At 44.5% G+C, this 17,035-nt stretch overlaps 1 protein-coding gene across 1 annotated transcript in view; it reads left to right on the top strand.

The window, feature by feature from the left end:
- Positions 1 to 16,526, top strand: part of PKD1L1 (polycystin 1 like 1, transient receptor potential channel interacting) — a 1,793,388-nt gene extending 1,776,862 nt beyond the window's left edge. Inside the window, exons 64-65 of the mRNA XM_078688182.1 lie at positions 7,602 to 7,759; positions 14,920 to 16,526. Coding sequence (XP_078544308.1) covers positions 7,602 to 7,759; positions 14,920 to 15,691 — 930 coding nt within the window. The 3' untranslated portion in view covers positions 15,692 to 16,526. The remainder of the gene's footprint in view (positions 1 to 7,601; positions 7,760 to 14,919) is intronic.
- Positions 16,527 to 17,035: the final 509 nt, after the last annotated feature.

The raw sequence follows: 17,035 nt of genomic DNA, 5'->3' as shown, positions 1-17,035 counted from the left end.
AAAAGGGTTTTATTCCCGCATCTTTTGATCCAGAAAAAAGACAAGAAGTGGAGACCAATCTTGGACCTCAGGGCCCTCAACAAATTCCTAAGAAGCAGTCGTTTCGCATGGTAACGATCCAGGAGGTCTTGCAACTACTGTAAGAGCAGGATTTTAGAGCGTCCATAGACATACAGGACGCTTACTTCCATATCCCAATTCACAGGAAGCACAAAACGGTACTTGAGATTTGCAGTAGCGGGCAGACACTTGCAGTTTTGCGTTTTGCCCTTCGGGCTCAAGTCTGCACCGCGCATATTCACGAAATGTCGTACCACGGTGGCGGCATATCTCAGACAGTGCCATCACCAAGTCTTTCCGTATCTAAATGACTGGCTGGTCAAGGCTTCAGCCTTAAAAGACGCGTCCAGATCATCCAACGCCTGTTTAAAGCTTTTCGATTGCTTGGGTCTCACCCTGAATCAGGAAAAATCGGTCCTACAACCTTCTCAGTGCATCAGTTTCCTAGGTGCAACCCTGGACACACGGTCGGCAAAAGCTTTCCCATCCAGAGAGAGGATGAACAAGCCCCTTGCACTTGCTGCTATAGTAGCCTCGAAGAAAGTCTTGACAGTCCGCCTCTTCAAATCCCTCCGGGGGATGATGTCAGCATGTATCCTCCTGATTCCTCACTGCCGACTACGAATGAGGAATCTTCAGGAGGCGCTCTCAAAGCAGTGGGTCCAATGCACAGGGTCATTCGAAGGCCACATAAAAGTGAATCCTCAGATGGTCGGAGCCCTTCAATGGTGGATGTCATCTCAAAACCTGTCTCAAGGCTTGTCATTCCTGCTTCCGGCTACTCCTCATATTGCCACAACAGGCGCCTCCTTGAAAGGCTGGGGAGCTTTTCTGCAAGAGCTACAGAAAAGCGGATAATGGTCTCCTATGGAGAAGACACTACATATCAATCTGCTCGAATTGCGGGCGGTCTTCTTGGCCCTTCAGGTTTTACTGCCAAGAATCAAATATTCCCTGATGCTCGTCCGGACAGACAACACCACGACTATGCACTACCTCAACAAACGGGGAGGGACACGCTCGCTGACACTCTCTCGCGAGTCGCAAAAAATCTGGAATTGGCTCGTACTCCACAATGTAACCCTAAGGGCGGAATATGTCCCAGGCGCGGACAATGTGCTCGCCGACGCGTTGAGCATGCAGAAAACATCGTCACACAAGTGGGAGCTAGATCAACAAATTATCGACCAGATCTTCTACAAATGGGACACGCCGCAAATCGACCTATTTGCGACGAGAATGGACACCAAATGCCCACACTTCGCAGGTTGGCATCCCCAGTCAGGGAATGCATTTTCCATCGCATGGCGCAAGCGTCTTTGCGTACGCCTTTCTGCCATTCCCGAGGCTTCCTAGAGTCCTCAGGAAAATTTCGATGGAGCCTTGTACTCTCATTTTAAATAGCCCCAACTTGGCCGAGGCAACATTAGTTCAGAGCACCACCGTCTATCCCTGGAGCCGCCGATCCACCGGCGGCAGTATCCATCTCTGCTCACAATGAACAACATCCGGATCTGAAGTCTCTCAGGTTAGCTACCGGGCTCCTGAGTTCCGAGAGTTCCACAATCTGAATATTCCACAAGACTGTAGGGACACTCTTGCCAGAGCAAGGGCAGATGGAACGACCAAAACGTATTCCCTGAAATAGAAGCGCTTTTGTGTTTGGTGTGCAGATCAAAACATTTGACTTTTCTCCTCACCGGAGCAAATCTTACCTTATCTATTACATCTGGCACAGTAGGGCCTAGCCTACTCCTCCATTATAGTACACTTAGCAGCAATATCTCGTTATAAAAGAACTTCAACGAGTCAATCTCTTTGGTCAAGCAGGTCGATTAAGCAATTTCTAAAAGGATTATACAGATATTTCCCGCCAATAGGTGTGTTGCCACCTGCCTGGCATCTCAATGCGGTTCTTAACCAGCTCATGAAACATCCATTTGAACCAGTACACAGAGCTGTCTTGAAGTATGTCTCGTGGAAAACAGCGCTCCTCCTGGCGCTCACGTCTGCAAGGAGGGTCAGTGAGCTACAGGCGTTTTCATTCCAGGATCCTTTTCTACAGTTTTAAAAACGATAGAGTAATCCTGAGAACCAATCCTAGGTTTATCCCAAAAGTCCCGTCCGACTTCCACCTTAATGAACCTGTGGTTCTGCGTTCCTTCTTTCCAAACCCAAGCATGGCAACTGAAAGATCGCTGCATTATAAGGATCTCAACAATGCTTGAAGTTTTACATTGGCAAAACGAAAACATCCAGGAAACCTAACCAGCTCTTCGTAGCTTACAGCAGACCTAGGAAATGTCTACCACTTACCAAGCAGAGCATCTCCAGATGGATTTCTGCAGCCATTGCTTTCTGTCATGACCAAGCTGGACAGCCATTGCATTTCAAAGTGAGAGCGCACTCCACGAGAGCTATGTCCACTTCTATGGCCCTCTTTGCATGGGCGCCAGTCATTGGCATTTACAGGGCGGCAACATGGAAGTCGCCGCATACATTCACTAGGCACTACTGCCTGGATACGGAGCTGAGGAAGGATGCAGTAGTGGGACAAGTAGTGTTCAGCTATATACATTTCAGTAAGGTGAGCCTTCCTCCGTCCCTCCATCCTACTCTGGTATGCACATTTCTTTACTAATACTTATTGTGGATGTCTAATGATGGTTCATGCTCGCATGATGTGTATTATCTAAAGAATAGTATATGCTGTTCCATCAGAAATGTGCACTCTGCATTGCTTGCTACTCTGATTCAGGCATGTGAATCTATGAAAGACACCCATAATACTGGATAAGAAATGCGTTACTTACCTGTAACTGCAGTTATCCAGTATTGGTGTCTTTCATAGATTCACATGCAACCCTCCCGCCTCCCCTGGAAGGACTCACCTAACTCTCTCAGTGGCACGCCTACTTAGCTTAGTGCGTACGGAAATCTGAGGGACTGAGGCTCCTGCCAGGAAGGTTCTAGAGGGAGGTGATAGCTGATTGGCTCTTGTTTAGAGTTTGGTCCTTTTTACAAAAGGACATGGATATGTTACTAAGGTGAGGCCTTTAGGCCTACTATTCTCTATGTATGTCTATAGGACATTACTTTTCTATGTACCGGGGACTCCCGTCTCGACGACGGGGAACGATTCAGGCATGTGAATCTATGAAAGACACCATTACTGGATAACTGCAGTTACAGGTAAGTAACGCATTTCTTATGGGCTTATCAGTTGGGTACAGCTTGGTTCCAGTGACATGGTGTGCATGGCACCCACATTTGGGCATACCCGCCCTACTTAGGGCGATACAATAAGTGTACAAAACAGTGATGCATAGAATTCTTATCATTATTTTGCACACCATGCCACCTCAGTTTGGACCCAGCTATATGCAAAACAGTCTTCACCCTGCTCCAATATGATCAGTCTAGCCCGAGCTGCCAAGCCAGATCCTCCCTGAACTGAAACACAAGCAATCTAGGACTGGTTTTGCCGAAGGTATGGGCTCATCAGCTGGGTACAGCTTGGTTCCAGTAACAGTGTGTGCATGGAACCAACGTTAGGGCATACCCATCCACTTAGGGTGACACAATAAATATAAAGAAAAGTGACGGAGGGAATGCTTGAATTAATCTCAGCCACTGTTAATCACTCTGAGCCTCATCCCAATCTATCGTTATTTTGCACACCATGCCACCTCAGTTTCGATCAGCTATACACAAATCAGTCGACCATGCTCCAAAGGAAACAGTCAAGACCAAGCTAGATACTCAATGAGCCAGAACACACGTATTTCAGGACCAGTTTCACCCAAGTTATCAGCTGGGTGCAGTTTTGTTCCAGTGACAGTGTGCACAGGGCTCATGTCTGGGCATACCCGTCCCACTTAGGGTGACACAATAAGTATACAAAACAGTGATGTATATTAAAATATCTAGAAGACAGGGTGTAAAGTTGGACTTGTGTACATACATTTTACATGTCCTGGCAAGTGAAAAACCTCAAAAATTGTTTTTCACTGTAAGGAAGCCTGACCCCCAAGTGCTGTACTCAGTGTCCTGAACCCTTAGCTGGAGTCAGATAGTACTTCTAACTCGAGTATTTTGTCGGACCCGATGCAGAGCCCCGCAGAGCCATGCAGCGCAGCCTTTCACCATACGTGTCACAAAATACAACACAGTGCGGGGTGGAGCCCAGCACAGCTGCAACACACAGCTCCTCACCAAAGGCTTCACCTGATATGACGCGGAACCTGCAATCCTCACGTCAGAAGGTAAAACTTCCAGAAGGACAAACCTGGTCATGTATCCGGCCCGCACACCATCGCAGTCAGCTTGAATTTGTGACTTTGCACTAGTCAGATGTAACCAGATACCCACAGCTGGCGCTTTGATCCTTTTGGTGCAAATTCGAACCTTAAACTTTAGAAATTCATAACTCCAGTTCTGCTAATTGAAGATTTGTTGTTTTAGTGTCATTTTATTTATTAATATATTCTCTATTGTTCTAAATTGGTTTGGGATTTTCCCGGTGTTGTGTTCACTTTATTGCTGTTTGGTTACTGCATAAATATGTGCCTCAATCTACCAGAGAGTTAAGCACAGCTCTAATTAGTGACATTTGTAGTTCACCCGTGTAAGGATTGTGATATTGTATTGAAGCTGACGCTCAGTTCCTTCAACAAATATCCAATTTCTTAAGAACATAGACACATTTTTATAGTATAATTTGCAAAATATCAGGAAACACTTTCACATGATCATATTTCGATTCAGTGGAGGCATATAACTGCATTTTTGTAATGAGTCAAGTGTGCCTTTATGGTGGTTGGGTGAGCATCCGATTATCCAGTGCACTCCACAAAGAGTCATAAGTTCTGAAACAGTATTAAAAGATACGGAAGAAGTCCAACTCTGAGCCATCTCTATTTGAGACTCTGAAAAATAAATGCAGCTTACCCAAACATGACTCTGTCTTTATATCTGTAACCCTTCACCTTAGTCAGTTGTGGGAAGAACAGACAGCTCAATTGCTAAAGCATCCTCAAGTTTGGATAAGCAAGCTAGGGTCCTGGAGAGCTATTGAAAAAGGAACTTCTAATCTGGTGATATCCTTACTGCTGGTCAATTTGATCATAATAGTAGACCTCTTTGAGTTGCGATCAATGGAACTAGTTTGATAAATACACTACTTTGCTGCCCAAGAGTAGTAAAGGATTATGCTCTGCCTAATCAAGTGGGTAAGGGTGCAGACATTTCAGATGTTTCCTTATCTGATTGATGCCATTTTCCAGTCTATGTGCACTGGTTTTTCCATGAGACGCCAGGTGTGGCTAAAGTTTTCGGACTTGCAACAAAATGCACAGACAAACTCATCAACTTAAAGTTTGATGGAAAAAATAATGCCATACCCTCAACGGATGGACTGCAGTAGAGCTGATATTGGTCATAGTCTAGTTGCTTATTTGCATCCATTTGTTATTGACCTTCCCTTCAACTTTTAGCTCTTTTTCCAATAATTTTTATTAAGGCAATGATCAGTTTGCCAACTGAAGCAAATGGTTGGCATGTCACAAAATGAATCTATTTGCAAGCATGACTCTGGAGCACACTAGGACCCTAGTGCAAGTATCTTAAAATCGGTGTAATGTGACAACAATATGGGATACTTGCCAAAGCCATGGCTGCAGAATTTTGACTCTCCTGTGATCTAAGTAGGTTTTTTATTCCATACTAGTCAATAGTGAATTACAGACACCAGTTTCGTACCAATGATGGCTAGTGCAAGTTAGTCTTTGTTTGGCTCACAGAGTAATAGTCATGCCCTTACAAGTAGCTTGAGATCATAATTTGAGGAGGCTATTACAGATTTAGTCTGGATGTCCGCCGACATCCAGGAACTGTCGTCCAAGCAATAGGAAAGAAATACTAAGGCTGGAAATAAGAACAGTGTGTAGAAGATGTACGAGGACAGTAACACCTAGTTGTTTTAGTTTAGTCTCTGTGGATAGTTCATTGTCACAAACTGGAAAAGGTTTTCTATTCCTCCTGCAGTGTATTTAGGCTATTGTATGTACTTGCTGGCACAAACTTTGAGTGGTTGAAGTTCAGCATGTTTTCATATGTCTGGGCGTGTACTGGGTCTAATATCTTATCAACCATGGTACAATCTGCCTTCATATTCCAAGCATGCAAATGTTAATAACTTACACTCCCTCCTATTGTACTTTAGCCTCCTTCAAGTGCTCCACTTGGTGACCTTTCACGATGGAACGGTGAAACAAGAAAACAAATGAAAGACTACAGTACTTCACAGACCTGATGCTGCATAATCTTGCAGTGGCCATCTTGAATCCTATCCACCATTATGTCCCTCCATGACGCTTTTTTTCTTTCAGTCACTCAGTGAAATGTTCAGAAATTCCTTCTGCTGGGAATTGTGGATGGAGAAACAGCACAAGTTACTGAGGTTAATTAAGTCTGGGCCTAGCAGATTGATGATCCTCTAGTTGAGTCAGAGCGATAGCACGAAAACTGAAGATAAGTGATTTTAAGTGTGCATAACGTGAAACAATTACCATTTTAGCAAAGGATACTGGTGGATTTCCATTCGTCTTTTAGGCTGTGATTTTGTCACCAAGACAAATTAGAGACCCCTCTTATTCATCCAAGCCGATCAATGTGTATTTAGGTCGAGCCTGGGCAGCACATGTGCTGCTCTGCGAGGCATGCTGTAATGGAGGATAGATTTGAAACCCCGCCCATATTGTTCATTGGCTTGTGTCATTGTACTTCGTAAACGCTGGCTTCTGATTTGTAAATAGACTTGTTACTCCCTCCCTAGTATCGCCTTGTCTTCACGTGAATTAAAAGACGTTTAATAACAACATAGGCTGATACTACTTACCTTGAGTAGAAGGACATCTGATGTAGAGCTGTGCCGAATTGTGCAAATTAAGCAGTGTGAATCCCCATGTCATTTACTGTTTCCTCTGCGATAAGAAGAGACAGAGCTCCCCTGTGAATTTTGGTGTATCTACCGTAGAATTCCCAGCCATGGAAAAATAGCCGGAAAGTCACAAAAAAAGGTTAAGGGCAATCCCCACAAAAGAAATAAAAAAAAGTGGGAGTTCCTCTTTATGGGCACATTTGCAGTGCATGCACATAATCCAGAACAGACTTAGCCTCAAATTTGATTGACGGATTTAGACATTATCTTAAATTCACTGTGAAAATCGGCCATTTTGGCTGAAATCACACCAGCTGTTTTACTGCTGATTTCCCACAAAAGGGAAACATGTCTGTCTGTGGCAAACGTCCCTCTGCAGTGCGGTGGAGTTGGAGAGAAGCAGTATTTTCACTAGACAAACAATAACTCTGGCCCTGAACGCCACCCCATGGAAGTCCCATCCATTCCACACTGAGGTCTAACAGTTGATTTATATTGTATACCTCCAATAACCATAAATGCGGTATGCTTGTGTTACTCAAAAGTTAGTGCTTCAAATAAGGTGCATTATTGTTCCGTCATGTGTGTCTATTTATTTCAGCCTTCCCCAACAGAAGAAAGCCACAAGAGGCCGACTGTGGGAGAAGAGGTGAGCGAAGAGGAGGAAGAACTACTGCAAAACGGCCCAGAAAAGTCTGATGTTTTCTCAGCAAGGGAGTCCTCGACCGACTCTGGGTTTGCAACCCAAAAGGCACTGAGGTAAAGGAAGCATAGATGTATTCATACAACAACACAACTTAAAACAGAAAACCCAGGTTTCACGTCAGTGAACAATGTGTATTTGTTTGAGATATATTATGTTTGGTTTATCGCAAGGGCCAACTTTTGAAACGTGTTGAAAGGAGCATCCTTTAAATTAGATCTAAGTACCAGCAAACGGTAAGTGAAGATTATTGATACAATCTAAGGCCTATCCTGGCCTGCATGAAAGGCATTCATAAATCTAAATGTTATTTGCTGTTGTTTTTGATTGGCACATTGGTTCAAATATGGTGGATTTAAATGCCGATTCTTAACTTAGTTCTTAAACCTTACTTGGTCCGATTCAAAGAAAGGATGCTCTAAGACTATATATAAATGACTTATTTCGGTTTTCTGAACAAAAGCACACTTCAAAAAACCAATCCTTCTCTTTACAGAATTAATATTTGAGCAAAATACAAGAACACGCTGTTACACCATTCTATCAATTCGTCCATGTTAGATCACGTGGACTGTGTCATCCAAGCAACATAAAAGAATTACTAGGGCTAGAAATAACAGCATGTAGAAGATTTACAAGGACTGAGCATACAGCAGACAGCAAGCATGAAGGGAAGTGCAGCAGTCAGCCTGAGTAAGAAGTGAAAAGATGTCAACTGGAGATAAAAGGGCATAACTGACCAATACTGTGGACTCCCAGTGTTTAGTAGACTATTCATATTGAGAGTTTTCTAGTGGTCTAAGTAAGTTCAAGGAGTCTGTGCTTATTACTCCTAAAGCCTACTGAAAGAAACGGCACAGTGCGTTGACAGTAGGGTACAAAGAAGGAGAATGCATATGACACAAGGCCTACACGTCCAGGGAATTAACAGTGAATGAGACGTGAGAGGAAATGTGCTATATCAACAGCAAGCTCATGGGAGTACATGCAAGTTATGACAAGGGAAGATAAAAAACATGTCCAGGTGGAATCCAGAAGCCATTATCTTCAAAGTGGAATAAAAGTACTGTAGCTGAATTCAAGATGGTACAAAACAAACAAATTCAATCTCAGGTGGGAGAAGTGCAGATTCACTCAAATGGGTTTGGATAGAAATGGAAAGGCATGAGAAAAACTGGGAAAACAGAGAGAAATAAGTAGCAAATTATAGGGCCCTGGTGGTGGAGCTACAGAAGACTAGAAGAGGACCATACACCAATGCATAAGAGAGATGAAGAAAGCGAGAAGAGGGGGTCCTAAGAAACCACTGGACTTGTATTGCAGACAGTATGTTGCAGTTGCATGTTCCGAGGTTCTTGGCATTTCAATTTTGGAGCATGTAAGCAGAGATGGAAGTGAGGTTCTGGTTAAGGTCTCTTGTTGGTTGTATGTTCCCAGCTGTTTTGTAATAGCGCCTTCCAGCGGCACAGGAGCAGAGTTGTGATCATCCAGCTTTATTATTTTGATAGATGAAGTGTGCACAAACCTCAGTGACATGACTGATGACATCATCCACAGATTCACTGACACATCATCTCACACTCCCCTAAAACCTTTTATACACCTACTCCCACACTACCATTCTCAAACCCATTCATACAGCCACGAAAGTACTTACAAACCTACTCACTGAAGCATAGACCTGCACACACATCCACTCACTCACCCATACAGCTATTCATACACCCAGTCTCCACTACAGCCACTGACCTATCCACTCATATACCCATACAAACACTCACAGACTGAGTCACTCACGCCCAGAGCTACTCACACACCCACTTACTTACTCATGCAAATATTAACACATACCGACTCACCTATACAGTCACTGACATAAGCACACACTCACCAATATAGCTACTCTCATTCGCTCATCCATAAACCCCATCACTCACCTATACTGTCTTTCACATTCCCAGTTACTCACCCATATACCAATAACACGTCCACTTACTCACCCACACAGCCATATACACACACCCATACAGCTCCTCACACACACACTCACTAACCCTTACAGTCACTTACTCACCCACTCATTCAACCATACATGCAGTCACACAGCCCCTCACCCACCCATACAGGTACTCGCACAACCAATGAATCCCCCATACAGCCACTCACACACCCATGCAGCCACTTAGACACCAACTTACAGACTGATACAAACATTCACACAACCAGTCACTCACCCATACATTCACTGAGAAACCGAATCACTCACTTATGCCGTCAGTCACGCACCCACTAAATTATCCATACAAGCGCTCATACATACACTGATTCACCTTGGGATTTATATTTAACACTCATAAACCTTTTAAAAACACTTGCGGTCACTAGATGATGACAATAAGTGGTCACTTCTACTGACCTGGTCCTTCTTGGAGAGGGGGATATTTAAGGGCGATTCCGCTCCGCTCGCGGAATTTGCCAAATGTTGGCAATTCCGCGTGGAGCGCGGAATTGCTGAAAATTCCGCGAACCGCAGCGTAGCGGAATTTGTGAGCACGTTGAGTAGAAGTATTGCACAAAACTGTGGCATCTTCTTGGATAAATTAATATGCAGAGCAGGATTCATTCTGGCACGAACCTCAACAGGAAGCCCTTACTGATATAAATAAAGCAGGTGCATGAGTTGAAGCTCAAATTCATTAAGGCATTAATCTGCCCTAAAGTTCGTGAGCACGGTCGAGACTAGGCAGGTGTGCTTTCTCCCCATATCCACAGTCAAACATTAGCTGTAGTCCTTTTATGGAGGTCTTTGCATCCATGAGTTTCTCAAGCGCAATCCCCGTGTAGTTCTAATGACCAGAAGGTTCTTTCTCCTCATCTGCTGCTCTGATCAGTCTGTGATCCTTTATAAACAAGAGGCATGTGAACTCGCATAGAAGCCCCGCCCCACACAAACTAGTGGTAGGCAACGTCTTCCTGCCCTTTCCCCACTATGATGGACAGCTCACTCAAGGGACCCGACGCCTTTCGGCGCGGTGGCAAAATTACAGACACACCTGGTCACTGGGATAACTCTTCTGGCCCGCGGCTGTAGTGTAGGATACCCAACGAGGTAGCACTTACTGATTAGCCAGTAGTACTCCAGTTGAGTAGAGGTATTGCACAAAACTGTGGCATCTTTTTGGATAAATATGCAGGGCAGGATTCATTCTGGCATGATGCTCCTGTCACAAAAATGTATTCTGCGAGCTCGCGGAATTCTGCGTGCTCGCGGAGTTTTTTTTGCCGTTTTGCAAAACTTTGCATAGCGCGACTTCGCAAATTCTGCCCAGGGTTAGGGATATTAAGTGCCAGGGCCTCAGTCTCCCTCAACCACTGAATGACTGCCAGTTGTAACTCCCTCCCGTATCTTTCTTGTTTTTGGCTACCAACTCGCTCACCTTGAGGACCCCATAAAAGGCGAGAGTAAATGCCACCCTAAAGAGGTGGACCCCTTCCTGGGACCAATAAATGTTCTCAGAAACCCCAAAACTGCAGCCAACTTGCCCGTATCAATAGGGCATCTAGCATCAGGCTTTGCCCCCTCTTAAGCGCTGGCAACCTCTCAAGACCCTCTGAACCAAAAAAGACTTGGTTCCATCAGTGTGTCCCTGCATTTTTGCAAAAAAAAGATTTTGCAGCAGTGTGGTGCCTGGCTCAAGCCATCGACTGCTCATCGCCCACAGCACCCTTAGGAATGCCATGACTGATGACTGGTCTTCCAGGAACTTTTAAAATACCCTTTAATGCTTCAACTGTAGATGAAATGTTATGGCCAAAGTCCCACAAGGGGTACAGACCTCTCGGCATCCTATTTCATTTTTGAGTGCATGGCATTTAAGTGTGTCTCCTGCCTTTTAGTTTTTTCTCTCCCGGCAGATGGGTGGAAAATTATTTTAACATTTTAAACAGACCTCCACTTTTTTCAATTGTTTGTGAACTTACATTCGAGTCTGCAAACTAGACACACCAAAATGCTACTTAAAATGCTACATAAACTTCAACTGATTATGGAGTCAGTGGAATATAATGGCTTAACTAAAGTATGCCGGCTATGCCCAGACGTGGGTTCCAGGCTCACTGTACCACTGGATGCAAGCTATCCTTGCTGATGAGTGATGAAACCCCGAAACCGGTCCTAGGATGCTTGTTTCCGGTCCAGGGAGGACCTGGCTTGGCAGTTCGGGCTGGACTGTTCCAATGAGGCACAGGGTCAAGACTGATTTGCATATGGCCAGGTCTGAGCTAGGGTGGCATGATGAGCAATAGAATGATGGATTTAACCCAGATCTCTTGACTGGGGTTAATGGTTTTATTTGTTCTGCGTCCCGTCCATCAATTCTGTATCTTTTGCTTTCTAACTAAAATGGTTCCAAGAACTTCATAGTTTGTCAACTCTTTACAGAGTCCACGAACTAAGGCAGGGGCCCGATGTTGGCCTATGAGCTTGATAGTTCGTGAACCCTGTGCCGGAGTCCATGGCCTATGGTAGGGGCCCCAACACAGATCAAAGAAGTTCTAATTTGAGGATTGTATACCGATTGCACAAACTTTCCAATGCGAATGCAGGGGCCTTTGTCTGTCTGAGTTCATGAACTGTAAGTTGAGTTTGCCGATGTTGTTCAGTAAACCTGTTTTTTTCTTTTCAAACTATTCGGCCTCTTTGGTGTCCCCCCTGCCCCCACCTAGCCCTGGTGGTCAGGGTGTGCTCACCTGACTCTTATGTGGCTTTAAAATATTTTTGGGGGACTCTGGAACTGTCCCTTGTGTCTTGAAATGGTGGCCATCAGAGAAATTGTTCTCTGGAAGCCAGCTAATCAGAGTCTTAGGTGCAGTGACCCTGGTTTTGGGAGGAAAGGCTCCCGCATCCAGTTCGATTGATTAATTTTTTCAATTTGTGTCTGCAAACTGTCCTCGCACCTGGGTTTAAAAACAAGCGATCCAGCTATCTCAAACTACTAACCCTTTTAAGTGCATCAACACATTTTTGCAATGCTCATTTCTCTAAAACTATCAAGTTGATTTACCCCAGACCAAGCAAAGGCACATTCCTGAGTACAGTTCTAGTTTCAATCCAAGTTTGGTGTAAATCTGTTGAGCACATTTTTCTGTAGTGGGGAGCAAATGTTGAAATTGGAGATAAAATGGAAAATATGCTTTTTGACCCCCTTTTGATTCCCCTGCCCCTTGAGAGATCTGGACAAACAATGCCAGGCTGAATCCAAACTAGACACGCATTTTTTTGAGAACATTTTGTGCAGATATGTTAAATGGTGGGAAGGTTTTTAAGAGAACAAAAAAACAGCTCTTCAATGTAAACTTCGACCTAACCATAACTACAGGCTCTATTGCGATATTTGTAATGTAAAGTGTATGATTGATATATAGATAGATAGACTTTTTATGAGCAATCACATTTTTATGAGCAATCACAAGCAAAATGTGATAACTAAATGATGCCCTCTGTTTTCTTAAAACATTTAACTTTCACTGTTATCACGAATACTTCCTAACATGGTTATTTTTTGTGTGGAATATTAATGTCAGTATTTGCTTAGAACTACATATTTGATTATGATGGTTTAGTTTTGGCAGAGTCTACTGATAAAGTATTATGTGCTACTGTTGAGTCATTCGGCCCACTATTGAATCAACACTGGCTGGTATCATAGTCTCAGCAAGTATGAAGGTCACATTACAATGGGGTTTTGGGGGGGGGGGGGCGGCCGACCATCGGGAGGCCTGCCCCCGGGGGACTTTGGGGCCCAGAGAGGGGGGGGAAGACCTGAGCACTGGTTGTCCGGGGTTTGGGCTGGTTGGGCTTCCTTGTGCGGTTTGGGCTGTTTTTGGGCTGGGGTTTTTGGGCTGGTTGGGCTGGGGGGTATTTCTACGGCCATCTTGTGTCACTGTCCACCATTTCGGTGGCAGTGACACAGCGGCCGGAGGGGGTCCCTGGGCTCGTGGTTTTGGCCCGCCCACCCTCCTCTTTTTTCTCCAGTTTTGGCGGGGGTGCGCCTTTGCCTGGGACTGGTTGTTGGACTTTGCCTCGGGGCAGGGGGTGCCCCAGGGGGTTTCCTTAGTTCTGGGGCTGCAGTGTTTTTTCAGGGGGGGTTGTCTTGGGGGGGGTGGACCTGAGGGGGTTTGTTGGGAGCCGGTGCATCAGGATGGTTAGGTTGGTGATTTCCGTGTCGATGGAACAGGTGCTGGTGTGCTATGCAAGGGATTGGCGCTTTTCATGGAAAAGAGGGGCTAAGTTGGAGCACTGGGATGGTTTGTACAGGGGGTGGGGTTGCGTTGCAGGGGCCAAGGAATGTTTAATTCAGAAAGGAGGCATGTGGCGGAGGAGATGTGGTGGTTATGTTGTGAGTATGTTGTGTTTGGGGGATATCTTTTAGGGGAGGGGGTGGGGGGTTGGAGTAGGTATTCCTTATTTAGTGAGGCTTAGTTTTGTTCGGCACAGGCCAAGGTTATTGGGTTTTTCAGGATGCACCTGCTTCCAATAAAGCGGCCTTTGTCACACCTTACTACAGTGTCTGTGGTCGGTCATCCCCCCCCGCCCTCCTGGGTGGGCCCCAAAGATGGCCACATAGACATTTTAAGGCATGCACAAAGTGGTCTCTGGACCAAGGCCCCAGCCTTTCAAGGGGGTCACTGAAAGGTCCAACTCTTTCCTGGAGAGAGGCTTGCCCTGATGGAATTGAATAAACAGATTGTTTTATATACATTTTCCTTTAATTTATTTTTAATGCGAGTGATCTGTGAGGGGCTATTACAGACATTGCAGGGAAATGTTGTATGTATGTTTCATGCAACATCCATACAAAATGTTTCTTTCAGATCAAAACAAGGCCTCACATATAAGAAATGGGAGGGTGTCACAGAGATTACTTGCAGTAAAATTAGTGAGCTGCTGCTGTTATACAATACTGAAAACGCACTTCACTCAACCTGAATATTAAGACCTTGCCATAGAGGGCATGGAACAACTGAAATTGAATAATAAATTCATAGCTGTTCCGAACAGAGGCCCCCAAAATACGTTTGGCCCAGGGCCCCCCAAAATCCTTAAGATGTCCTTGGATGACCATCCATTTAAAAGCAGTGTCATTTGATTAGGGTTTTAGCAACTAAAAGTAAAGCTGCACACCTGATTATTGCTTATTTCTGACTCTATTTATAGGTCCTGCCTGGAGTTTGAGATGGACGAACATCATCAGCTGCAATGGGAAGGCCAGGGGACATCTTTAAGTGCTACAGCTGAATATGGTTTGAGCCTGTCAAGGTGCTCCGACTGCCCCTCAGATGAAAAGACCACACTACTGCAAAGCAGTGAAGACTTACTTACCTCTGAAATTGCCCCTGCAGCACCTGGGTTAAAATCACCAACGATCTGCTCCCAACTGGATAAAATGCCAGGTCACGAAAGTGAGAGCCATGTAGAGATGGGCCTGCCAGATGCTCTGTCTCCTGTGGCAACTGGGCCTGACAGTATTGAAAACCATTCTTCTCAGTCACTAAGGCAGAGCAGCCCGCTGCGATGTGCATCAGCCGGGGTCTCTGCCAAGAGTCGGAAGCCCCTCAAGCGTTCCCCAACCACAGTCATTGAGGCTTTGGATAGGAGGAATACTGTCCCTTGCGCTGCAGTCGACACTGGTGCTGATGCCGCAGGGAGTTGTGGAGCTGATAATGGACCCGAATGTCAACACTTCCAATGTCCACCTCTACTCTCAAGCATGAAACCTTTAAACAGGGCCAAAGAGAACCAAAGTGAAATTCAGAGCGAACAAAAAGAAGACCGAGAGCAGGTTACACCAGGGAAAATGGGCATTGTAGTAAAGAAAATGGCAAATACCAAGAAGACAACAAAAATAATCAATGTAGCGGCTCCTGATGAGCGAGACACTGACTGTAATGGGCAAGAACCCCGCGGCTTCATCAGGCAATGCTGGTAATAGAGCCATCAAAATGGCCCAAAAGTAAAACTGTTCAGAAACAATTTGTTCTGTATGTCTGTGTGCATTTATGTAGGTTGGTGGATGGGGTAAGGTAGAGTTTAGAGTTACTTAAGTCAAGTTTCCCCCTCACACAACGTAATACAATGTTAGGTTCTGAGACCAGTTCCTTAATTATATGAGCAGATTTCTCTCAGCACAGATGAAGATAGATTGTTTAGTGCAACTTTTTTTGTGCCACGATGTCATAGCCAGTTTCATGGTACGTCGAGTTAGCCACCAGAACTGTGCACCGGATTACCACCTCACGCACGGCATGAGCCCCACTTCCATAGGGGACAGTATCAAAATATCACATTTCTTTGGTGGTTGAAGCCATGCAACGAACTCTACGTGTTAGTATCTCTTCCTACCTGTGGAAGTAAATCGGCGCCATGGTGTGACGGAGGAACTGTTTTCAGTGGCTACATGCCTACAAATTAAAGCAATGGTATGTTTTTTTACCAGTGCAATTGGAAAATGTGCTGGAGTTAACATGGTGGCCAAATATTGATCTATCGGGATGTTGACAATCGTATAAACGAAATGCGTTCATGCTACAAATGTGTCTTCTACAACCCTGTCACAGCCACTGGTTGTCGTTAGAAACTGAAAAACAATAGACCGCAGGCCTGGTTGGCTGTGTATTGCTATACTGGAGTAACTGCATTATTTGCCAAACCTATTTATTTTAATTACACGTTTTCAGTGTGTCTATGTTTTAAAATTTCTCCACGCCCGTTTGTGAATGTGAGCATGTAATTTGAATAATTCTCACACAGCATTCACTCTTTCGCTGTGCTTTTTAAATAAATATGATTTTTACATTTGAAAGTGCTCCTTGACTGAATTATAAATGTGAAGCATCGATGTATAATATATAACATCCTGTAAACACTATCTGAGGATATTTTTCGGTGCCTGATTTTCATGCAGCAAGCACGCTGCTGCCAGTGAAGCACCTATGTCTGAGACTGACTGACATCAGGATGCTCAAAGTAATGCTAATAAGGAAGAGGCAGCAATAAAAGTCCAATCCACTCCATGTCAACATAATCCAATCTGGATGTTAATTATAAATCACATTACAGGTACCCCTTGACCGAATACGAATAGGAAGCAAATTCGCTTCTCCAGGAACAGAAACACTGCACATCCCTTCACAAACTGATGTAAAAGACCAACTGAACAACACATCAAAATAAAGGAAAGTTAAGAAGAAGTTACATATGAGAAAAAACATAAGGTGCCAAAACACACCCCAAAAAATCACAGAAATTACAAAGGGTAGGTGGAGGTGAACTA

The sequence above is a fragment of the Lissotriton helveticus genome, chromosome 4_1 (assembly GCF_964261635.1).
Source record: "Lissotriton helveticus chromosome 4_1, aLisHel1.1, whole genome shotgun sequence".
NCBI lineage: Eukaryota > Metazoa > Chordata > Amphibia > Caudata > Salamandridae > Lissotriton > Lissotriton helveticus.
This window is presented reverse-complemented; position numbering and strand designations above follow the sequence as displayed.